The sequence below is a fragment of the Physcomitrium patens genome, chromosome 10 (genome assembly GCF_059467195.1).
Source record: "Physcomitrium patens ecotype Gransden chromosome 10, ASM5946719v1, whole genome shotgun sequence".
Classification (NCBI taxonomy): Eukaryota; Viridiplantae; Streptophyta; class Bryopsida; order Funariales; family Funariaceae; genus Physcomitrium; species Physcomitrium patens.
Genome location: NC_143419.1, coordinates 13,757,622 through 13,783,603, shown reverse-complemented (window position 1 = coordinate 13,783,603; position 25,982 = coordinate 13,757,622). Strand labels below are relative to the sequence as shown.

At 35.7% G+C, this 25,982-nt stretch overlaps 3 protein-coding genes across 6 annotated transcripts; 1 reads left to right on the top strand and 2 right to left on the bottom strand.

The window, feature by feature from the left end:
* The first annotated feature begins 230 nt into the window (after positions 1–230).
* Positions 231–2,818, top strand: LOC112287359 (putative pectinesterase 53). Its single transcript, XM_024530290.3, has 5 exons — positions 231–358; positions 874–1,311; positions 1,415–1,604; positions 1,723–1,929; positions 2,070–2,818. The coding sequence occupies exons 2-5, from the start codon at positions 884–886 to the stop codon at positions 2,484–2,486; spliced, it is 1,242 nt and encodes a 413-aa protein (XP_024386058.1). The 5' UTR covers positions 231–358; positions 874–883; the 3' UTR covers positions 2,487–2,818.
* A 1,806-nt stretch (positions 2,819–4,624) lies between these two features.
* On the bottom strand, positions 4,625–7,598 carry LOC112287471 (cyclin-J18-like). 4 transcript variants are annotated; one of them, XM_090253807.1, is made up of 9 exons: positions 7,359–7,598; positions 6,991–7,103; positions 6,824–6,899; positions 6,509–6,607; positions 6,037–6,054; positions 5,820–5,890; positions 5,541–5,670; positions 5,272–5,332; positions 4,625–5,064 (listed from the first exon to the last, which is right to left on the bottom strand). In XM_090253807.1, the coding sequence occupies exons 2-9, from the start codon at positions 7,047–7,049 to the stop codon at positions 4,940–4,942; spliced, it is 639 nt and encodes a 212-aa protein (XP_090109933.1). In that variant the 5' UTR covers positions 7,050–7,103; positions 7,359–7,598; the 3' UTR covers positions 4,625–4,939. The 4 variants fall into 4 exon arrangements, with proteins under 4 accessions (XP_090109933.1, XP_024386248.1, XP_090109934.1 ...); XM_024530480.3 differs by having other exon boundaries at positions 6,991–7,067; XM_090253808.1 differs by lacking the exon at positions 5,272–5,332 and having other exon boundaries at positions 6,991–7,067.
* A 686-nt stretch (positions 7,599–8,284) lies between these two features.
* Positions 8,285–14,762, bottom strand: LOC112287987 (uncharacterized). Its single transcript, XM_024531701.3, has 16 exons — positions 14,252–14,762; positions 13,287–13,797; positions 12,923–13,037; positions 12,553–12,664; positions 12,191–12,235; positions 11,912–11,979; positions 11,715–11,769; positions 11,200–11,279; positions 10,973–11,056; positions 10,569–10,682; positions 10,273–10,391; positions 9,940–10,057; positions 9,657–9,805; positions 9,268–9,406; positions 8,894–8,973; positions 8,285–8,759 (listed from the first exon to the last, which is right to left on the bottom strand). Exons 1-16 carry the CDS (start codon positions 14,409–14,411, stop codon positions 8,597–8,599), a joined length of 2,112 nt encoding a protein of 703 aa, XP_024387469.1. The 5' UTR covers positions 14,412–14,762; the 3' UTR covers positions 8,285–8,596.
* Positions 14,763–25,982: the final 11,220 nt, after the last annotated feature.

Below are 25,982 nucleotides of genomic sequence, written 5' to 3'. Positions count from 1 at the left end.
GATTCCTGCCGTTTGCCAGAAATTCTGGGGGGACCGAGAGTTACAATCCATGCATTTATGAAGTGTATTTCTTCTTCTTCTTCTTCTTCTTCTTCTTCGATTTTTCTTCTTTTATTGTGGACATAAAATCCCTCCTGTTTACTTTACAGCATCCCCATCGCACTGGTCCACCTTCGATGGAAGACACTTAAAAGCCTCCTCTTGCCGCCCTGGTTCATGATCTCCCCTGTGACATCGCAGCTGGTGTTCTTGGAGCTCTTCTTTCAGCTGAAGGAAGAACCCCGGAGCTTTTCCCAGTGAGATACACTTCGCGCTATTCTGGCTTTTTATTTTCCTTGTCCCGATTGTATCAGCTCAGGTATGAATACAATGTGACGCTGTCACTAGTCAGCCGTGTCCTGTGTCTCCAAGCTACATTGCTTGTGTATCCATCCTCGTCCTGTGTCCAAAGCTCTCCATGAGGTCTCTCATCAGGAATGCTGCAGCACTTCGGGATTTTTTTGCCATCATCCTCATTGCTATTGAACGTAGATGAGATTGACGACTCTACGTTGAACCCAGATGACTGGATGTAGTGAGAGGTTGTGCTCGACACGTTTGTATAGTAGCCACATTGAAACTCGATGTCTCGTCATCTTGACTTTTAGTGACTTGGCGAGATGGACTACTAATGTTACAGCCGACTATCAGCTCATGGTTTGTATTGTAAGCCCACTTTCGTCAATGGGAGAGATTGGTTCTAAACCAACGACTTCGTGAGAGACAGTGATTTTTCGAAATCTATTGTGGACGTTAGAATTTCAGTTTTACGATCGAAATTGTTAATGTTCAAACGTCTACTGACTTGAAGGTCCACCTTTGTCATTTGGGCAGGTTGGCGAGCATGGGGTTGCTTCGCAGGAAATTGATGCTTCTGTTGCTCCTGGTGGCCTTTACTTTCGCTGCTGTCATCGCAGACGCATCGGGTGAAGATGACAACGTGGATACCTGGCTGAAGTTTATGGCCGAGACATCGGGCTCAGACGCCGACCCCGATTATGATGCCGAAACCGATGGTACTCCAGCGTCCGGTTCACATTATGAAAATTCGTTTGTAACAGAGCGAGATAACCACACCCCTGACGGAACGAAGTCAGAAGCTACAGCGAATGGTATGTTTGTGAAGTTTCCGAAGCCTAAAGGCAAGTCCAGGAAAATCACAGTCTCTAAATTTGGGAAAGACGACTTCATCACCATCAATGCTGCCCTCGACTCCATAGCCGAGCACGAAAGACACCGCACCGTCATACACATTCGGGAGGGCGTCTACGAGTAAGCAAAGCCGTTCTTCCTGATTCGGAGGAGAGTCTTAGTTGTCCCATTGCTTGTTGATTGGATATGAACAGGAATGCACATTGACGTGTTGAAACTTCAGGGAGAAGATCGTGATTAACGCATCGAAGCCATACATCACGTTTCGGGGCGACGGCCTGGATAAGACCATCATCCAGTGGGGCGACCAAGCTGGTGATTTTGACGACGATGATCAGATGCTCAAGACTTACAGAAGCGCCACTGTAGGAGTGAGCTCCCAATATTTCATCGCTGAGAACATTCAGTTTCGGGTACTAATCCTAGCAGCAACTCATCAGCAACCTTCCCACTTTTTGTGCACAGCACCATTGTCTTATTAATACAAGGTTGGTTCATATTCTGAGGTTGAGATTATTTCCGATCGTGCAGAACACGGCCCCCCAACCGCCTCCAGGTGCTGTACTGCGACAAGCAGTGGCGCTGCGCATAACGGGCGACAGAGCGGCATTTTACAATTGCGCCTTCTACGGATTCCAGGACACGTTGTATGACCACAAGGGCAGGCACTACTTCGAGAACTGTTACATACAAGGCTCCATCGACTTCGTTTTCGGCAACGGCCGAAGTTTGTACAAGGTGAGAAATCAGGCTCTGCGCACACACACTCCCGAACGAATTTCTTCAATTGCGATTCTAGAATTTTCATACATATCGACGGCATCTTAGAAGCATGGTATTGAGGAGATCGTGGTGCGACTTCCTGTGCATGGGACCAGAACTGCCATCTGCACTCGGAGGCGAAAGTCTTCGGCTCCGTGACGGCCCAGAAGAGGAACGAGAGCCACATGAACACGGGGTTCTCCTTCGTGGACGCGTCCATCACCGGCAGAGGCCCGATCTACCTAGGCCGAGCGTGGGGGAACTTCTCCCGTACCGTTTTCTCCTACACCTGGATGGACAACATTGTCTACCCGCCCGGATGGTCCGATTTCGGCTTCGCCGACCGCCAAAAGAAGGTGTTCTACGCGCAGTACAACTGTAGAGGCCCCGGAGCGTACTCCAAGGAAAGGGTGGCGTGGGTGCGGGAGCTGACCGCCGAGGAGGCGAAGCCCTTCCTGTCGGTGCACTTCATCAACGGCAAGACGTGGCTGAAGAAATTCCTTGGCAAGTCGAAGAAGTCGAAGCGGCATTGATTGTTCCGCCCAGGTTTGAAGATGAATCGTGCCCCGGGTGCGCAGCCCACAGTGGCATGCGCCGCTTGACGTAGAGCCAGGTTTGTTTGTTGGAGACTATGACGACGATGACGCGATCCTCCACAACCATCGACTATGTGCGCGTCCGTTAGCAGATTTGTGTGGAGCCCACCCACACCGACATCGAGAGAGCTATGACGCCGTTCGAAGGAAGGGCCGGGAGGTGTTGCATCCGATCTGAGGCTCGTGTGACCCATGTTGTCAGATTGGCCCCATTCTTGGCCACTTACTATTGTTTCTTCCCATTTACAAATGAATTACTGTTTCCCAACCATGCACTGTAATGCCTCGTGTTTCCACTGATTTCTCATTGATTGGGAGAATTTTGATTCGTTGTTCCATGTGTGGTCTTCATCCAAGAATGATATTTCTTATCATGCTAACGCCACTTAATTTATTTCTTTCTATAACATGAAGTATTCGCAACAATAAAATATTGTAGAGCATTTTAGCAGTTGTAAAAAACTCCATGAGATTGGTAAGTATAGTCACGGATTGATTTGTTGAAAAATAAAGTTGGGGATGAATGAAACGGACTTTGCTTCCGAATGCTTGGCAAGTTTAAAATTCAATTGGCGTTGCTGCAAGTGTTCAAGATTTCTAGGTTTTACAAGCCATTAGATCTGCACACATCCACAAGTTGCTTTGCCATTGAGGAAATGCCCTTATGGAATCGAATACTTACCTCTTTAGAAGAAGGTGATGATCGAATGTGACGGTTGAGGAGCTTTAGATTGTGGCGAATCAGCTGGCCCTTGGCTATGGAAGCATGTGCACCGTGTTCATTCTAGGGTTAACAAAGTGGTCCGATGTTCATCTCCACCAACAGGCGACGAACACAAGATCCGAGCCCTTTTTCTTTGCTGCTACTCCTTCCGCAGCGGTGTCGAACAAATCGATGTTAAGGTGATTGCTGTATGTGGACAGCATTAACTTCCATTAACTACCACATAGAAATGTCCACGTTTTACTCCAGTGTCCTCTCTGGTATTGTTCGCACAACAGTATATGAATCCGTGCTTGCGATTTAATAACACGCCGTAGAGCCGCACAACGCTTTATGAAAATGTGTGCGGAAAAGAACTGTTGGAAAAGGGGAGAATATGACTGGGTCATTCACCTTTTCTCTAGCCTGTTCTTGTTTAGACATAATTTTATAATGTGGAACTTTTTTATTCGAAGACGACAAGAAAAAGCGTACTTCAGCACCCGACTGGCCCTTGTTTCTGATTCCTCCAGGACCACAAAGTTCACATACTGATGTTTCAGTTGCAGTTTCACTTCGCCGATATATCGAATTGGCATTTAGATCCAGCCGGCGCCACATTCCTAACCTTCTTCACCATTTCCAACTGAAGCAAGACACTAGTTGAGAATGCTGGCACTTCGTCTCCATGTACCAGTATTCGATGATTTGGTTAGTTCTTGGTGTTATGTGCCTGTGGTAATTCAGTGGTTGCTAAATGAGATATCTTATCTGCAAGCAGTAGTGTGATAATGCCAATAAGAGAGGACAGAATTCGATAGAGGAACCTTTGTTGCACAGCAAAAAATATGTTTCAAACCCTTCGTATGTCATAACATTTTCAGTCCAGGAGAGATCGTCCACATCCCTTTAGAGAGTATGGATAGATTCACCAGCTCGTCGAGGATGATAAAATACAATGTAATTGGCGAGCAAGAGTGTCAATGGATCATCCTCACCTTTCCGAAGTGTATATTTTCACGGCCAACCCATACATGAGCGGACTAAGATGCAAATCTGGAAGATTGAGCCGAGCACGGTGAGATGCACATTAATGAGAAGGAAATTGTTGAATGCGGTTCCAATGCAACATCGACCGTGAAATTTACAATGCAGCAGTTGCCCACACAACGTAGATTTCATATTATTGTCGACAAGAACCTCACTGGAGTTGGATTATTAAAAAGAATTCATCTCCAACAGTTCTTTATTTCATCACAGTTTGATGGACGAAAACATGCATTTACAGTTCTCGTATCATACCTGAATGCCAACCAATACTTTTGTAACTTTGGGCAACTATCTTCGGACCAGTGAAAGCAGTGCTGACAAATATTGTCAAATCAGAATATGCTTTACTTTTGACAATAATGCTTTCAAAAAATTTGTCAAGTAAAATGAACTATTATCTACTTCTGATGGACAGCCGCCGAAGAATGGGCAAGCACATCAGAAAATGCTACATCTTGAAGCTCTTAGACTTGGACTCCCTCGCGCAAAACTTAAAATCCGTATACTGATTTCAAAATGATCTTGTTCTCTCAGTGCCAAGAGTCCGAGTTCCTCTTCTCACTCCCGTAAATTTGCTCCCATTTCATCACCATATATGCTCATGTCGATGGAGATCACGCATTAATTTGCGTGTGCATCAGAAAATGTGTTCCAACACACTGTCGGCTGTTTCTGTAGAATTGATACCGGCTAGAACACATTTCAATATTCTTCTAGTGCACTCCTTTAAGCTGCCAGTGCTTGTGTTCGATGATAGGTGTACTGCATTGTATTTGGTAAACCACTGCATGGAGTTACGAATCATGCCAGCTGCGAATAAAAATTCACAGCAAATGCATCGAGCATTGATAGCATCTGTTGCAAATTTTTAGGAGCGAGTTGTACTAGGGTGGCGAAAATAGAAATCCCTGAAACTACATAAGAATATATTGAAGCCTAGTGAAGCTCAGTGATATGAGAGGTGCGTACACCATGTCAATATTGGAAAGTTGGACTTCGTAATAGGCACAACCAACAAGTACGCAGCAACCTTCATTTGCAACCAAACAATTGGAGTACTCCTATCAATAGACATTAGTGGCTTTCGCTTGAACATGGTGAGAATACGTTTCAGAAATGTCTACTTGCTCTGAAAGTAACAAGATTGGTATCTGTCGAAGCAATTTACATTCTTCGATTAAAAAACATCATGCATACTTTTAGAAACTATCAGCACAGTTCGTTGGTCTCGAATTTACCAGGATTGATGCACCAGTCAGTTCAACGGGTGTAGCTAGTAGAATTTCGTCCTCGCAAACATACAAGAGATCAAGAATCGCCAAACAAAGCTCAAGAGAAACCAGTTTTGCAATCTCCTTGGACTTTCCCCTGCTTGAACACAACAAATCGAGTCAGAGGGCCGCACTGAGTTGCTCGACCTGGTAAAGCATTATTGATGGTTCAACTTTGTATCAAGCAAACTGATTTTGAAAATGAGCGACCTTGGTTTCACGCGTTCTCTGCAATACAGCACTAACCTGATTTCACTCAGAAGCTCTTCAATGTACGTGCTCAAAAGAGGTCCGGTCTTAAGGTCAAAATCGATTGCCTGGACATTTATAAGGTACATTCCAACATATTAGACAAGCAACAAGCATGGCTTCAGAGAACAATTGTCACCCGCTTTAAGAAGTATCTCACGGGGAATTTCATTTGTTGTGAGGCAAATTCATGAATGCATTGTGAAGATCGTACCTCTAGAAATTTAATTTCCTGCAAGCAGGAAATAACAATAAAATCAAAGTGTTAATACATATACGCACACATACATACATGTCTTCAGCAGTTTTGACTACTACAGATTCTTGTTAATTCCGCAGCGCTCCATAAATAGCAGAAATCACAAGAAGATTAAAATTACAGATCCGATCTCTATTGCACTGTCTTAGCATTAGTCTTATCTCTTCGCGCAATACAATAATTTTGCGACAGAGCGTAGCACTGTCCAGGATTAAGGCTGCATTTCAAGATTGGTGAGTTTTCCAGCCCGACTAACTGTTGTCTTGGTAATGCACAAAAATCACTACAAGGTATGCAAGAACAGACTGATTGCACGAATGTCTAATCTATGCTGCCAAGCATTATATCCGTCAGTTACCAAGTTTGTAACCAGATGAGAAGAACTCTCAACCTGTTTCTGATTTTGAATAGGAATGTGCGAACTGACCGCATCTATGAAGTCTTTTTTCGTATAGTAATGATCCGGGATAAGCTTTTTGGCGATATTTTGAAGTTTTCTGATTGATAAAGGTGGCGTCTCATGTAACTGTGCATGACATCGAACATCAAAAGTCAATTTGGATACTCATCACAAAATGTACCACAGCAGCATTCAGAGAAGATTTCAAAATGACGAAATCATCGTAATTCAGTGTGGTCCTGTGTTTTACAAAAATTCTGTACATCTCCAAGAACCAGGCCGCAAGCATTCACTGACTCTCAGCAAGAAGTGAAAATACATGTCGTAAGCCTTCCAGACTACCTTGCTTGCGATCCAAAGCGAGAGAAGGCTATGGAATTGAACACTAGTTTCATCTGGAAAGCTCCTCCGCAGTTTCCTTCTCATTCACGAGTACAAGGGCATCAGCGGTTCGTTCTAAAGCAAGTCATTTACGTGGAGGCAGCAGGAAATATTCTTTCTAGTACTACCTTTCAAGGCATGGCAAGTATCGCTCGTGGAAGAATCTGATTGCGCAATATTTGGTCATATTATGTGGCTTGAATGTCTGCGTACGGATCGAGTGATTTTTAGGTGTCTAATTCTGCAAGAAATGTGAAAAGAGTCGAACGCATACAGGAAACGAAAATTAATGGTTGACGCTATCCATGTGGAAATGTAGCTATCTTCTCTAACACTCAGGAAGCCCACTCAAAGCTCGCACAATATCGTGAGCTTGTAAATCTTGAGGTTAAAGTAGCAAAGCATTAAGACAAAAAAAAAAAAAAAAAAAAATATATATATATATCAGCAAAATTAGTGAAAAATAACGCAACTGCTATTCACTTCGGGGACTTACCAACTTCGTCATGGCATGAAGAAGAAACGCCGTATAGTGACGGCGTTGCAGCCTTGACAGACGCATTACACCTCAAAGCGAGAGAGTTTCAATAGCTAATCATGAGCTGGAGGACCAGTTCAAACAAAACAAATGAGGATATCCTTCCAGCCAAGATCAATTGAGGATTAGAGAGACCTTCCATCGTTGAGGATTCACGGAGAAAAGCAACATTGGCGAGGAAAATGATCGCCCCTTGAGAAAACTTGTCTCATAACAATGATAAAGCATTTCGGGTCATTCATCTTTTCTCTCACATCGTCATCACTTGCGCTCTTTTCATTCGTCTTTGGGACGAAGACTGTCCATTTGGATGAATGATTAGAAACTTGCAGCTTTAGAGCTCGCTGAACGAAGTATGTGAAGACCTGGTGAACAGAATGAGATTCGCATTTATGGACACTGGAGGCTCCGAGGTTGTTCGCGTCATCCGTTCAGGTTTGTAGGCAGTGTCTATTGACACCACTAACTTTAGTTATCTTATTTCCGTAGCAGAGAAAGAGTTTTCGGTTAATTTTATGTAAGAGTTCTCTCCACAAATCTCGACTTCTATGACCTCCATAATATCGGACTAGGTTAGGTCTTTGACAAACCCCTCGATGTACATGTCTGGTAGTTAGATTAAATATAGTTCTGCTACGACTTCACCTGTTTAATTCTACTTATTCTGAGACTCAAAGACGTTAAATTTCCACCATAGTTTCAGGTGTTCAAGGGAGCTTTGGAAGTTGCAGAACTGAAGCAAAGGCAACTGATTGATTTTGGAAAGAATTGGACCTCCATTGGTTTTGCAAATTTCTTCCCATTTCCCAAAGTATTGAAAAGAATCCAATATAAACTATCTGCATACTCAAGTATACAAGTGACACACGTCTTGATGCCAGTGGTAGGATCATGTCAAATAGTCACATTAAGAATTCAAAGCTAGATTTTTTTAGCACCTTGGTGATGAAACTAGCAAAATATGCTAAAATTTTCATTTCTAAATCCTGCGTTTAACCTCTAGAAAAAATAAATATAGCGTGGACAAAGAGAAAATTCTGATGTGAATACTAAAACGTTACAGGAGAAGGCAATTTACAACCCATCTCGAATCCAAATCCTGGAACTGCAGAACCATGAACGAGATTCAGGAAATGGAAGTAAATCCTATATTGCATCGTTTTTAATTGCCCTCAAATTTCCAATTTATAAACTACTTAAGGATTCCCTAGTTTCTCGTTAAGATGGGCTAATCTTGTGCCTGCCTTGGTAAACCTCAAACTCTTTGCTGAACTTGACCGCACTCCTGACCCTTTCTTCACTTTGACGGGCTTCTTGGGCAGCTTCTTCCCACGCTTGAAAACCGCCAGTATTTCAATGCTGTAAAACCCATACAAAAACTAAGAGAAAAGCAAATGGTGTAGCTATCTTAATCAAATTGCCACACTAGAGCGTGAAATAACAACAGCATGAATACACGGACTACAGAGAATTGTTGAATTGGGATACTCCACCTGTTTGTTCCCGGGAAGAAATTAAACGCATGCGCTGTGTCTAGGTGCCACGCGTTTCCTTCGACAAGAGCATCATGATCCTACAACATACAAAATTTCAACTTTCAGTCTTTAAATCAAGAAACTAAACCCTTCGTATTACTAACTTTTCTCAACATAAAACTTGGAGCTATCGCGACATAATTAATGCGATAGTTTATCTCTACTAAATACCCAAATCATACTGAAGAAAACATATCTCTAATACGAAAGAGTTCCAGAAAGATTTACTGTATTTCAGCACTTGCTCAAACATGAATGTACAAATTCACAAGTCCATGTCTTTCAGCAGGATAACTTTTAACATATGCAAGGCTAGTCTATAGTCCTCGTACCAGCTTAAACGCTTGCCATCCGCAGCTGACATAAATGAGTGTGCCAGGCCACACACCGTCGTCCTCTTCCCAGTCTAATGTACCTTCCTTATGTACACCACTTTGCTTTGCTCGAACTATCCAAGGCCGCTTTTCAACCCTGCATAAATCACGTAACTAGATAAGCCTCTAAAAGAACTTATTACAGGGCCAACTGTTATGCTATGTTACTGAAATAGATCGTCGACCACATCGTGGAATCCAGTCCGAGCTTGTATCCACGCTGTACGTTCAAAAGTTTTCAATAGCATCATTTATCTGATATTAGATTGAAATCAGTTCATCGTCATTACAACAGATTCCGAACATCTCACAACCATACGTATGCATCTAATGAATAGCATCCATACTTTTCAGTAGTTTTTGAAGAGGGTGCTTTCTTCTTGCCAAGTCCTCGAAATGCAGCGAGTCGCAAGGCTTCTACAACGGGTAGATCAAGACCTTTTCTAGGTGGATCCACGATTACGACGTCTGAACCCTCTAACCAGTTAATGGGTGACTGCCGTCACATTTAACAAGAATTTTGGGTCAGAATAGGTCTCATTCAAACACACATTCAAATACAGAAAATCCAAGGCAATGAATTCAACCTAGAAAACAATAATTCCATAAAATAGAACTCAAAACACTTACCACAGAGACATCAGCACAATGCCAACTGATTTCGGCATTAACAGAGGGGGGAAGTCGAGTCAAAGATCTCTCAAAAACCGGCTTAGCTTCTTTGTTCACTTCCACACATTTTACAACCCTGCGCATTGTGTCCAAACATTCTCAGAGAAACGAATCTCAATCCGATTGACATATCGGCTTGAGTTTCGACAGACAATTAACGACACAAGGCTAGTAAGCGCGTGCTAATATCTCAACTTGATGCTCCCTAGATGTATGGTCGAAATTTTGATAGGTTGCAAAAAATCTTAGACAAGGACAGCAAAGTCTGATCAGTTGGTTAGAAGGAATCACCTGCATTTTCGAGTAGCAGCCAAGCTTAGACCAATGGCGCCAACGCCTGCATAAAGCTCCACCACCCTACTTCCTACTTTAACTACCTTCTGCATCCTCCTCAGCAACGCTTCAAATGCCTGCAAAAAACGATGATCACCGAAAGACCCTTCTACAGTAAAATCCTCCACATGAAAAGTTCTCATAATATTGCAGGGATCATCCTATCGATTTATGATCGGGAGTGAAGACAAATCACTAGCAAATATGGACCAGGGGTGAAGACATAAATTTAACCAGGTAAGAAAAAAAAGGACCTGAGTATTGGCTTGGCCGAAGCTAGCTGGTGTAAAAGCGATATCGACACCTCCAACACGCTCCCAGAGTTCGGACTCTCCCATTAAATGTCTCCAACGTCCACCAAGAATTACCTGGTCAGGTGACGTCAACGACCATGTGGAATAAGGCATCCAGCACACATATAATGAAACAAACACATAATCCCAAGTGTTATGGCAGTTAATGCTCACTGGCAAATATATCAATTCGATATACCTCTTGAATAACTTCTTCACGACATTAAATGCCTAGAAGTGCGTTAATTGAGTACTCGAAGCTGCAAACCGTAAGCCACAAGAATTTCAAAAAAACAAAACTAAGATTCCCGCCGATTACAATACTTGAACAAGACGATCACCCAGTAAGGGAAAATGTGTAGTACATTGGTGCGTGAGGTCTGAAAGTTGGCCCACACTGAGTGTACGATGGGAAGGTCTGCCTTCGAGTTACCCCTCCTCCATATCATCTGCGATCGTATGAAAAACAATAAAGCCATTATCGTCAGATAACGATGGTATATACGACAACAACAATGAGAGTCCTTCAGCAGACAACGGGAAAATTGACACGGAAACCTCGAGTAGATGAGAAGTAAAACATATGGATCACCTCAGCCATTTTGCGCAATTTGTCATCTTGGACAGAGTCACTATCTCTTGCATTCCAGACCAGAGATATTTGCACTTTACCTGACAAAAAGATCAGGTCGTTCTTAATCAGCTATTAAACGATAATTATTGATTCTTTTTATGCCAACGATTGACAGGGAGTTGAGAATCAAGTTACATACACACAAAATACGTTTCTAGTATGCTATGGACTAAACCTCTTATTCAAAGGGATTACTTAATTAATAAATATGAGTCAAAGTAGCAGGGACAAAAGAAACCAATAGATCAAACTGCCAATTTCAAATTTTTGAAACATGGACTTTTACTAGAGATTAGATACTACAAAACTAAGTAATGCATATAGGACATACCTACTGAGTTGCTTAAATGTCTAGCAAGACTTAACGTACTCCATAAATGGTTATTACACCAGATTCTTCATCCAAATTATAATTTACTTGAAGCGCATATAAAGACGTGGATTCTACAGAAAGGAATATATTAAGTGCTCACCTCGAGCATATCGCTCTTCCACAGGTATAGAGGTGTTCAAGGTTGTTACCACCATCTGCACAAGTCACAGTTCATATATGCAACAGTGTAGAGGTTGGTTGATTCAGTTGTACAGATTGGGTCATTACCACGGCTAATAGAATAATCAGAATAACAAGTGCAAATTAGAGAAGCTGGGAAGCAATGTAGAGAATTGCCTGGACATAGCGGAGTTCACCAGTGTGCCTATTTTCGTCATATGGTTGAACTCCAAGATCCCGTATTGCTGAAGACCATACAATGCATATAGTTAAATACGTGACCTCCAATCGAGAACAAAACAAACCACCATAATATCCGATTTATTTATTTTGCTTCAGAGAAAGAGTGTTTCAAGATGTACAGGACAGAATATTAAATACTAACCCCTCTAACTCTGGCGTCCTGCAAAAATTTCAAGTTTAAGACATAAGAGAAACAGGAAGATTGAAACATACCTTGTTTCACAAGCTTCACAGCATCATTAATGCTAGGATGATGGGCTGAAACACCATAACCAACCCAACATAATTCTGAGTACATAACTGATGATAACAACAATGACAGACATTCTGCTGAAAATGCTTGAAACAGACCACACGACAACACCGACAACCATATAACTTTTTCGTGGACTATCCATGGAACATGTCAAGCTACAATACAGCTCCTCACCCGAGGAGTAATTCATATCATCGCAGGGACAACAATGGGATAATCTAAGTGCCATAACAAATACAACACGGAAGAACGTTTCTCCCACAATATGATCTGAAAACAATTTGTAGATCACAACACAAAGCACAGCATTAGGACGTACTGCGACAGGACGGAATGTCAACAATTGAATGAGTTCCTTCTTCAAAAAGTCCTATTTGAGGATTTTCTGCAGTGCCACGCACTGCCAATTTAGCTCGACACCTCCACTCAACCTGCATGCCAAACCCCCCGCCATTGTGATCTGACTGTGAGCAAAATCTTTTCAGACTGCACACGACTTGAAAGCAATATAAAGGAAACAATTCCACTCATTTGAGAAAAACAGAGTTTAGATAGAAATTTCAGCAAAAAAGACGAGAACTTAACAAGCAATATAATAGCTGACAAGCCATTGAAGGAATACAAAACTATCGACTCTGGAAAATGCAGCAAAATTCAGCATCCAATCCAAAGAAGAATAAACTTAATACCAGAGATCCTGATGCAAGGGAAAAGCTTGGTACACCACGGCCAGCAAAATATGCTCTTGCTTCGTTCATTACAGGAGGCTGGTCTAGAGACACATCTATTACACAGCCAGAGCACCTGAAACCCCAACCCTCAAAGTGAACAATGATCACCTGGCATCGATTTGGCATAAGAATATCTAAACGCTATTTCACAAGGCCATTTCCCCTTTCGTCAAACTTTAGTTAACCGCAGTAATACATCAATTGAGGGAAAGACAATAATACGATGTGCTCAAGATGAATGAAAAAAATGAAATACACCCTGTGGAAGACGTCTCGATCCTACAATAATTTCCCGCCTGCAAGCTTCTGCAAAAGAGAATACCTGGAGAAGTGTTTACAATTTAGATCTGTGTCTGGGTTGCCTAAATAATGAGCAGCCCTACGTTCGGCTACGAATTGGTCGACTTCTACATCTTCAAAGTGTCTGTCCTCCACATCTTCAAAGTGTCCGTCCTCCTCATCATCACTATCTTCTTCCCCATCACTGAGAAATTCGTCGTTATCCTCCGCATCAAACAAAAATTCCCTCCTTTGGCCTGCACTAGGTTGACTGCTCTTTGGCCGTCTGTAATGTTGAGTTCTTGTAGGCGTCTCGTCATTTGATATAAGCTTTCGAAGGAAAGGAAGCTCAGTCGCTTCGCTATCTTTCTCTGCGGGAGTATTGCCTTCAGGTGGAGGCTGCGTTCTCTGACCCGGATACCAACCACGATGAAGCTTTGGCTCGGTATCCTTTCTCCGAACATCCTCACTAGGAGGGCGTCTACGAGGATTCTTTGGCAATGAGGACCCGTCCTGCATATGCAAACCGGCGGTGCATTTAAGACACGTCTTCCCTGCAAATCCAAAAACGGTGAGTCAAGGCATGTTTTAAGATGTGTCGATTTATCGAACTGCAAACCTCACAAACCACGCAGACAACGCCGTCTTATCAACTCAAAATGCAAGAGCAGGAGACAATTGAGCAATTCCTCACGTTTACGCAAATTGATACTAGACTCATCACTAGCAAGGCGGGGATAGCTTCAACAGAGACAAAATGCTTGAAGATGGATTGCAATGTAGAAATCAAACACAAATTTCAACTAAGAGTCATACAACTATCCAAGATACAATAAACCCTAAACCTTGACATGACGTGCTTGGGATAAAATTGAAATTGACCAACGAAACTACGGGCACATTTTAAAACAGTGTAAGAGTAACTCAAACGCATTATTGCAGGAGAAACTGCAGCAGATTCCCCAAATTCGCGAAAGAATTCGATTCAAATGCGTCAACCAAGCTCACCAGGAGAGTGTCGTTGCGTCTCGTACACTCCCACCCGAGTCTGAAGCTGCAACCCGTGACAAGCTTTCTGCAGAGTCAAGTTCCCAGAATTCGGCAGCAGAGTGGAAGTGGTCGAGTTCAAAAACCCCGAAACTGACTTCGAGCACAAAGACGAAGCCATGACGATTAATCCTCTCGAAGCTACAACAACGGCGCGACTAAATTGGTCCACGAGAGCTCTCAGAGCAGCCTCCCGTGAGTAGTATCGGACAACAACAGTCGGGCTTCCTTAACACAAAACCTGCAGGTGGGTTCTGGGGACAGCTACGAACTCAATCCAAGCCTCCGCCGCACCTGCAGTCGTGCCAGGGGGATTCTACGAAAACCCACATCCAAAATGCCTCGCTCAAGGCACAAATCAGCAGCGTAACCTGCATGACCACCAAATTCCTACGCTGCTGCTACTCGTGGGAATCCAGCCAGCGAGCGAGTAGAGAACGGAGATACTTATCTGCTTCTCAGCAGAAGGCAAGAATGAAGGCATGAATCCCCATTTTCATGAAACACATTCCAATTTTGCTTGTCTGGATTCGTTCTTTCCATCTTTTCTTTCTCGAACACCCATTTCTAGGCATTTTTTGTGAATTACTTGCTTGAAAGCACTTCGTTCAGTTCTCAACACATCAAGATCTAATTTTGAGTACAAATGTGGGTGTGGGCATTTTTGCACAGCTGTTAGTGGTGTTTGAAAATTCATTTAAATTACATGTGGTTGCTCATTGTTGGATTTAGTTTTAACTGTATGGAAAATTTAGCTTTTCAATGTGAAATAAAAGATAGTCATATTAATCTCTCAAAATCTCTATTATAATACATGTAAAAATTTAACATTGTTGATAGGTTAAAATTAGATTTTGGATAATATATTTAAAATAAATTATAATACCTTCTTATCTTATTATCATATCACTAAATTATGTATCATAAACCAATGCAAATGTAATAAATTTTTGTAAGTATTTTGACTAATTTATATGTATAAATATATATATATACATACTATATTTTGTGGCATTGCACACATATTAGTGTTGTTAACATTACAACTTTTGAGGCTTTACAATACTATAACTACTTTAGAAGTGGAAAAAAGAACATACACATATGTAATGTGAAGTTGTAATATATATATATATATATATATATATCCTATTTGATATAATTTAAAAAAATATATCTAGAAGGAAAGTGATTTTGAATAGTGTAGATAGCTATGAAATTTATTGTAAATATTAGCTAGTTAAATTTGATATGATTAGTTTAAAATGCAAAAGTGGTAAAGTAGAAAAAAATCTCAATCTACTAATCAACAATTCTTTTATTTGTATATTTCTATATATATGTGTATATATATATGTGTATATATATATATATATATATATATATATATATATAAAATAAATCAATAAATATCTAATATATTCTAAAAGCAACCTACTCCTTCATATAAACTAATAATATTCTAGTATTGTGGCTCTTTTTATATCAAAATTAAACAAAAATTAAAATGTCCTTCTTTGTATTAAGGCTGTATTTAGTGTAAGTTAATAAACACAAAATTACTTTTTTTTTTTAAAAAAAAAAACTCACTTCTATCTTTTAAAAATCTTATATATTCTATTAATAATTAAGTTATTAGGTTTTTTTATAGAAAATCTAATTATAGTTGGTATATTTTTTTATATTAACTTATTAGGATCAAAAAAATTAAAAAACATAAGATTTGGCTAGAAAAAATAATAAATAAAATCCAATAGTATCTCTTTTTTATACTTGACTTATCCTTAGAGCACCTAAAGATATCAAAATTTATTTGAAAAAAACACTAGGGCTTATTGTATTAATTAGTTTATCTATATCATTAGCTATTATATATATATATATATATATATATATATATATAAACTAAAGAATTAGTTGTATTATGAAAGTCAATATTTTATCTTCCTATTAATCATTGAATCTTAAGAATAACCAATGGATTTGAATAATGGAATGGTTGATTCTATCTTTGAAGACAATTGCTACACAAATTCCAATAAGATGTTTGTAAGTTCTTAAAGAATTTAGCTAGGTTTATAAAGTTGATTAGTAAAATCAATGTACATCTGTCACAAATATATGTATTTATTCCAATAATTACTTATATAATTAAATAGAAGTAGGTAAATGTAGATTAATTTTATAATATCTTCTAGAAAAGCTTTGTAAAAGCTTCATAGACACAATCTCGACTTTACACGTATTTGTAGTTGATTAGTAGATTAAAAACTTAGTCAACAAGTTAACCACGTACCATACTTGTTGATAGCTTGTGAAACAAGCTAATTATGTGGCATACATATAGAAAACTTGACTTGCAAATTAAGATATGTATTTAATAAAGTAAACATGTATTAGAGGTCCTATAAAACATTACCATTTAGCTCTTAGTTAGATAGTATATATAGAAGTAAGAATCAAGCCTTCTTTATTCTTGTCAATACCTTTCTAGTTCTTACTCTTATTTCAAGACTTTTTAATCTTCTTGTCTTTGGCAATAGCCATTCTAGTTTAATAAATTATCATCTATTAGTAATTTCTTAGACTTTTCAAGTGACATAAGAATATATTGAGTTTTTCTTTCTTTGAAATTCATATCCTTGATAGCTTGACAAGAATACTAATTTATTAGTCTTGTCTTGATTTAGAAGTAAGTGGATTATCTCATTTTTATTATTGTATTATGAAGGTCATAGATTATCTACCTTTAAACAAACTGTTTAGTTTTCTAATATTAATTTTTTTTTCTTAAAAAAAAGTAGATTATCTTTCTTTGTAGAAATTTCTATTTGATATTAGAGATTGCAACTACCCTCATCTAATTTGACTCATGGATTTGTTGAGTTCTTAGAAATAAAGGAAAAAATCATGGATGCTACACTTAGCAAAAGTAAGAATAGATTTGCAAATATTGTAGATCTTCATGAACTTATTAACACTATTAAGGTAGAAATTTTATGCATCACCAATGCCAACTACAAAAATATTAATCTTATGCCTATAAAAGACGTTTATATTCAACGTCAAGAAGTTATGCAGTTGAAAGAAGTAAATAGATTGATCTCACAACAAAATCAAAGAAGTTTTGTTTTTACAAGTATGACAAGGAAAAGGATTAGTATGCCTAAGAAGTTTGATGGAATAAGTTTAAAATTTTGATGATTTTTGCAATAAGTTAAGCTGTATTTAAAGTTGCATCCCTTCCAATATCTTGATGGATTTATTCAAGTTGGATTTATAGGCGCATTTCTATCTAAAATTATTCTCTCTTTGTTTGCACCTTTGATAGAAAAGGATTCATGACTCTTTTATGATTTGAATTCATTCATAAAAATGTTTAGAGCTTTATTTAGAGAAAGTGATTAAGAAAGAATAGTAGAGACCAAGCTCTTATCTTTACAACAATGATTACAATCAACAACTATATACGTTGTTGAATTCCAAAACATCACTTGTAACATGGACTAGAATGACAAAGTCTTTATCAATCAATTTTAATATAGATTGAAGATAATATCAAATATTTACTATTAATGCAAGAAAAAAAAAATTGATATGATATGTTTTAAATCCCTGACAAAGGAAGAAAAGACAAAATTGATATGATACATTTTAAATCCTTGACGAAGCAGGAAAAGATTTGATGTCATCAAGAAGGTTTGTATTTATATTGTAGAGAAGCTAAGCACACTACTTCATATTTTCTAAAAAAATAACTCAATTACAAAATAAAAAGTACAATTGCCAAAGAAGACAATATATCAAAAAATAAGTTTCTCTACCTACAATAGGAATTGTGCAACTGGAATCATGTACAACACTTAACATAGGTCCTATTCTTTGTTCAAATCCATTACTTGGTTTTATAATAGATATGTATTTAAGATCTAAAATTGATAAAGTCTTTACATTATTAGATTTAGGAGCTTTAGTCTATTTTATAGATGAAGACTTTGTCAAAAAATAAGAAATATCTTTAGTCAAAAAAACTAAACCTATAAATGTAGAAGTCATAGATGATTGTTTGTTGTCTTTTAGAGATATTACCATCAAATTGTTTTTTTAGATATAACAATTAAAAGTCATAATAGCATAGTAATATTTAATATGATAAGATCTCTCTTCAATTTGATTATTATAAGATTATTGTGGTTAAAAAAATACAACTTTCAAATAGATTGGATTTTTTGTAATTTAAATTTTTTTGATAGTTTAATCTAAAATCTCATTAGTCAAGTAAAAATACATAAGTCTAGTACATGCAAATCTTTATTAGTAAGTGTAAGAGCTTTCATGCATGCCGCAAAAGAATGATCAATTTTTGTTATATGTACCATGTCTATTTTTGATGGTGAAAAGACGTCAAGTAGTATTCCTAGTCAATATCAAGATTTCTAGGATGTATTTGAAAAGAAGAATATAGATATTTTTTCAGAGCATTGACCTTATGATTGTTCAACTAATCTACAAGAAAGAGCTCAACCACCATTTGAATCAATCTACAATTTATTGCAGAATGAATTGGTTGTACTAAAAGAATATATTAATAAAAATTTGACTAAAAAATTCATATGCTATTCAAAATTTCTAAGAAGAGTTCCTCAAATAAGATAGATTTGTATAGATGTGGATAGATTATTAAATACTTAAGAAGATTACCATCAAAAGTAAGTATCCTTTAACTTTGATTTTAGGACTTTTTGATCAATTTAATTAAGCAAAGATCTATAAAAAAAAATAGATCTACAAAGAGCATATAATCTAATCTGCATAAAAAAATAAAGTAAAAATAAAATAAAAAATGAATGAATGAAAAGTTATTTTTTGAACTAGATATGGGTATTTTGAATATAATGTCATGCCTTTTTATCTCAAACAATGGTCTTATGATGGATCTTAAAAAGATTTAGACTATCATGAATTAGAAGATATCAAAAATAATCAGAGATGTGTAATATTTTTTGGTATTTGCCAATTATTATTGAATCTTCATCAAAAACTTATTTCAAGTGGTAGCTCCTCTTATATCTTTGACATGTGAAGGCAAACTTAAGTAGAGCAATGAAATTCAAGCATCTTTTGAAACCTTAAAGATAGCATTTATTTCTATACCAATCTTATATTATATTGATTTTTTAAAGGCATTCTTCATAAAAATAGACACATTAGACTTTCTTATCAATGTTATTTTGTTACAAATGAGAGCAAATGATAAGCTCCAACCGGTAGCTTTCTATTTCAAAAAAAATTCAGCAATTAAGATTAATTATGATATCTATATCAAAGAGCTTCTTACAATTGTGGATTCATTTTTAAAATGGTGTCATTATCTAGAAGATGCTTTGAGTCTAGTCATTGTATATACAGATCACAAAAACCTCAAGTACTTTATATCGGCATGTAATTTGAATCATTGCCAAGGCCATTGAAGCATGTTTTTATTAAGATTTGATTTCAAGATCACTTATCAATCCAAAAAATAACAAGGTTTTTCAAACACCCTTTTTAGGTATTTTTATCTTGTACCAAAAAAAAGAAATATATCTTTTAATCACAAAAATAATTCTTTTAAAGTTGGAGAATTTTCACCTTTGAGCAATAAAATCAAAATTGATTGTTGATTGAATCTTTATTAAGAAAATTCAATCAAGTATGTTATTTGATCCTCTTGTTCATGATATCAAGAATATTTCTTTTAAATCTCAAGATACTTTCAAGTTCAAATTCAAAAACAAGCTATTATATTTTGAAGGTTGCCTATATATTTGAGAAGGAAAAGAACATTTATATGTTCTTCAAACATATCAAAGCTTTTCAAGGATAGTACATTTTGAATACAATAAGACTTTAGAGCTAATATTGAGAGATTTTTAGTTGCCACAAATTTGAAAGGCTGTGAAAGACTTTGTGCACTTATGTGACATTTATTCAAGATTAAAACTTCATTTTTATTGATCTTATGGACTTTTTTAGCCATTACCTATTCAAAAACAACTATGGTCTTTTATTTTTATAGACTTTATTACAAATCATCTAAGTTCAAATTTATATGACTCAATATTGGTGATTTTAGATTACTTCATCAAAATGGTATATTTTGTATTATACATAAAATCTATTATAAGTAAAAAAATGGCTAAGATTTTTCTTAAAAATATTTATCATTACCATAGATTTCTCAAAGATATTATATTGGACAGGGATATTCAATTTATATCAAGATTTTAAAAAATCCTTTTTAAGATTTTAAAGGTGGATACAAAATTCTCTTAGAATTTTTATCCTTAAATTGATGGACAAAAAAAATGGATGAATCAAATTCTAGAGTAGTATTTGAGATGTACCATCAACTATCATCAAAATGATTAGACAACTATTTTACCATTGGTTGAATTTACATATAATAATTTGATACATTCTTCTACTCAGCAAAGATTTTTTTTAGTCAATTATAATTATCATCTGCAACTTAATAATTTAGACTTTTTAAAAGTTAATAAACTTGTGGCAAAAAATTTAAAAAATTATTAGTCATAGCGATATGCAACAATAAAGGTATAGTTAAAAAACCCAAGAACAACAAAAACTCAATGCGGATACCTATTGCAAGAAATAATCATAATTCAATATAGATATAAGTTTTGATTACTTTGTTGTAATATCAATACTACTTAATCTTGTAACAAATTGGACTATTGTATACTTTGACTATTTCTTATTAGTAAACAAGTTAATCTTGTTGCTTATCAATTATATCTACTAGAATCTATGAAGATCCATCTCATATTTTATGTATCTCTTCTTAAGGCATATAAGATAGTAAATATTTGGAAGAGAAGACAAATGCCACTTCCTTCTATAGAAGTAGATAATAATCAAAAATTCAAGGTGGAAGAAGTCTTAGATTCAAGGCGGTGCCAAAATATATAGAAATATCTTAATTTTTGGTACAAATATGATATTAATGAACTCACATAGAAGCTAACAATTTTTTTTGTAAATACAACAAAGAAAGTTAAAGCTTTTCATTGATAATATCTATCAAAATAAAAATAAAGAATATTAAGATCTATAAAAGATGATGATTGCTCTTTATAAAACTCATTTTTAAAAGAAAAAATAATATCATTGACATATGTATTTATTCCAATAATTACATATATGATTAAATAGAAGTGACTAAATATAAATTAATTGGATAATATCTTCGAAAGAAGCTTTTTAAAAGCTTTATAGACATGATTTTGACTTTACTTGTATTTGTAGCTGATTGATAGATTAGAAACTTAGTCAACAAGTTAACCAAGTGCCACACATGTTGGTAGATTAAAAACTTAGTCAACAAGTTACCAACATGTATGGCACTTGGTTAACTTATATATTATTTTATATGTATACTATATAGTTAGTACATTTGTTGATAGATTAGAAACTTAGTCAATAATTTAACCAAGTGCCATACATGTTACTTGTGAAATAAGCTGACTATATGGTATACATATAAAAAAATTATCTTGCAAGTTTAGATATGTATTTAATAAAGTCAACATATGTTAGAGGTCCTATAAAATATTGCCACATAGTTCTTAGTTAGATAGTTTATATATGTCATGAACATATATATTTATTCCAATAGTTACTTATATAATTAGATAGAAGTAGGTAAATATAGATTAATTTCATAAAGTCTTTTAGACAAGATTTCTAGAAGTTTAATAGATGCCATTTTGACTTTAAATGTGTTTGTAGCTAAAAAACTTAGCAAAAAAGTTAATCACATGTTGGTAGCTTATAGAATATGTTAATTCCATGTGTAATAGCTTGTAAAATAAAATAACTATGTGGAACATACATAAATAACTTGCCTTACAATTTAAGACATGTGGCTAGCAAATTCAACACGTTTTGAAAGTCCTATGGGACATCGGCATGTAATTTCTAGTTAAGAATATATATGGAGGCAAGAATAAGGTCTTCTTTACTCTTGTCAATGTCTTTCCAGTTCTTAGTCTTATTTCAAGACTTTCTAGTCTTCTTGTTTTTGGCAATAGCCATTTTAGTTTAATATTACGTCACCTTTTGAGTAACTTTCTAGTTTTCTTTAGTGATACAAGAATATTTTGAGGATTTTTTTTCTTTGAGATTCATGTCTTTGATAGTTTGAGAAGAGTGCTAACATATTGTATCTGTCTTGTTTTAGAAGTGAGTGAATTATTCCACTTCTATTGTTGTGTTTTGAAGGTTGCAGACTATCCACCTTTAAACAATTTTTTTTTTTTTTTAACAGTGATCTTTTCCTTAAAGAGAGTGAATTAACTCTCTTTGTAGAAATTGTTATTACAGGTTATACATTACCTTCTCTTAATTTAATTTTTTGGATTTATTTGAGTTGTCTATAAAAAAAAAGATTATGGATGCTACTCCAAACAAAAGTGAGAATAGATTTGCAACTATTGCGGATCTTCACAAGCTTGTCAACATTCTTAGGGCAAAACTTTTACACATCACTAACCTCAACCATGGGAGCACTACTTCTATATCTATGGAAGAAGTCCAAAGTCTACATTAAGAAGTTATGTAGTCGATCAGTCTCACAACCAAATTCAAAAGGTCTTGCTTCTATAAGCTCAAGAGAGGCAAGAATTAGTATACCCAAGAAGTTTGATGGAACAAGATCAAAATTTCAAGGATTTTTACAACAAGGTAAGCTCCACTTAAGGTTACACCTTTTTCAATATGAGGATGGATTTACTCAAGTCGGCTTTATATACACACTTCTATCTAGAAGTTTTTTTTCTAGTTTGCATCTTTAATAGAAAAAGATTTACGACTTTATGATTTAAATTCATTTTTAGAAGTATTTATGGCCACATTGAAAGAAAATCATTATGAACAAGTAATAGAGACCAAACTCTTATCTTTATAAAAAAAGATCACAATAAGCCACTACATATGCTAGTAAATTCCAAAACCTCACTTGTAATATCGACAGGAAGGACAAAGCACTTATCAATCAATTTTGATATAAGTTGAAGAATAGCGCCAAAGATTTATTATTAATAATATTAAAAATAAAATCTTTAGAATAATTTATTATTTAAGCCATTGCATATGACAATCAATTATTTGAAAGGCATTAAGAATAAAGATTTGGTTGGAGAAGAATAAGACAAGTAATAGCAGTAGCTCCCAAGTTTTCTGAAACATATTCATGAAGGTTGGAGTCAATGCAAATTGATACAATACATTTTAAACTTCTCACTGAGCAAAAAAAAACTTGACATTGCTAAGAAGGTTTGTATTTATATTATAGAAAAGCTAAGCATACTACTCAATATTGTCCAAAGAAGTAACACAATTACAAAATAAGGAGAATAATTACCAATGAAGATAATATGTTGAAAAATGGGTTTCTTGAGCTACAATATAGAACGTGAAGCTGAAATCATATACAATACCTAGTAAAGGTCGTATTCTCTCCTTAGACTCGTCACCTTGTTTTATAATAGATGTGTGTTTAGGACCTAAAAATCACAACGTCTTTGCCTTATTAGATTCAGAAGCCTAAGTCTATTTTATGGATAAAGATTTTATCAAAAATCAAAAAATATCTTTAGTCAAGAAAACTAAACTCATACATGTAGAAGTCATAGATGATCATTTGTTGTCTTTTGGAAATGTTATCCATAAGAGTGTTCCTTTACATGTAGCAATTCAAGATTATAACAATATAGTAGTATTTTATGTAATAAGATCTCCCTCCCATCAGATTATTTTAGGATTATTAAGGCTAAAAATATATAATCCTCAAATAAATTGGATTTTTTATGACCTTAACTATTTTGATAGTATAATCCAAGATTGGATTAGTGAAGTAGAAATACATAAGTCTAGTATATCCAAATCTTTACTCATAGGTACGAGAGCTTTCATGCATGCTGGAAAAGAAGGATCATCTTTTGTTATATATGCTACACCTATTTCTAATGGTAGAAAAATGCCAAGTAGTATTCTTAGCCAATATCAAGAATTCTAAGAAGTTTTTGAAAAGAAGAATGCAGGTATTCTTCTAGAGCATCAACCTTAAGATTGTTCAATTGATTTGTAAGAAGGAGCTCAACTACCATTCGGATCAATCTATAACTTATCACAAAATGAGTTGGTTGTATTAAAGAAGTATATTGATGAGAACTTGACAAAGAACTTCATACACCATTCTAAATCTCTAGTCAGGGCTCCTATCTTATTTGTAAAGAAGAAAGATGGATCTCTATAGATGTGTGTGGATTATTAAGGACTTAGTAGGATCACCATCAAAAATAGGTATCCTTTGCCTTTGATTTCAAGAATTTTTGATTAACTCAATCAAACAAAGATCTATACTAAAATAGATTTACAAGGAGCATACAACTTAGTTCGTATCAAAGAAAGAAATGAATAGAAGACTATTTTTTGAACTAGGCATGGACATTTTGAATATAATGTCATGCATTTTGGACTCATGAATGCATCAGTTGCTTTTTAACATCTTATAAATGATTTTTTTTGTGAGTTTTTAGATAATTTTATCATTTATTATTTAGACAACATTCTAATCTATTCTAAGAATACAAAAGAATATGAACTTCATATTTGTCGCATATTACAAAAACTTAGAGATACAAGATTATATGCCAAATTGAAAAAGTGTGTATTCCATGCTACTCAAGTTGACTTTTTAGAATACATCATTTCCAACAAAAGCCTTATAATGGATTTCAAGAAGGTCCAAACTATCATAGATTGGAAGATTTCAAAAACAATACAAGATGAGCAATGCTTTTTGGACTTTGTTAATTACTATCAAATCTTTATCAAATTTTTTTTCAAGTTACAACTCCACTTACATGTTTGACTTGTCAAGACAAACTTTAGTGGAATAAAGAAGCAAAAGCATCATTTGATGCTTTAAAGAAGGAATTTATTTTAGCACCAATCTTATATTGTGTCTACTATTTTAAGGCATTTTATATGAAAATAGATGTATCAAACTTTGTTATAGGTACTGTATTGTCACAAATAAGAACATATGACAAATTCCATCCAGTAGCTTTCTATTCCAAGAAATTTTTAGTAGTCGAGATTAATTATAAGATCTATGACAAAGAACTCTTTGCAATTGTAGATTCATTTCAAGAATGGCGTCATTATCTAGAAGGCACTTAAAGACCAGTTATCATGTATACGGATCATAAGAACCTTGAGTACTACATGTCAGCATATATTTTGAATTGTTATCAAGTCCTTTGGAGCATGTCTTTATCCAAATTCAATTTCAAGATCACTTATCAACCTGAAAAACAACAAGGTCTATGAGACCCCATTTTAGATGTTTTTATCTTACACCAAAAAAAAGAGATGCATCTTTTGATCAATATAGAATGATCATCTTGAAGCCTGAGCATTTTCATCTCTGAACAATGAAATCAATATTAATTATTGATTCAACCTTTGTCAAGCAAATTCAATCAAGTATATTCTCTGATCTTCTTGTTTATGATATTAAAAATACTTCTTTTAAGTCCTATGACACTTCAAAGTTTGAATTCAAGAACAACCTATTATATTTTAAAGATCACCTATGTATTCCAGAAGGCAAGGTATGATTACG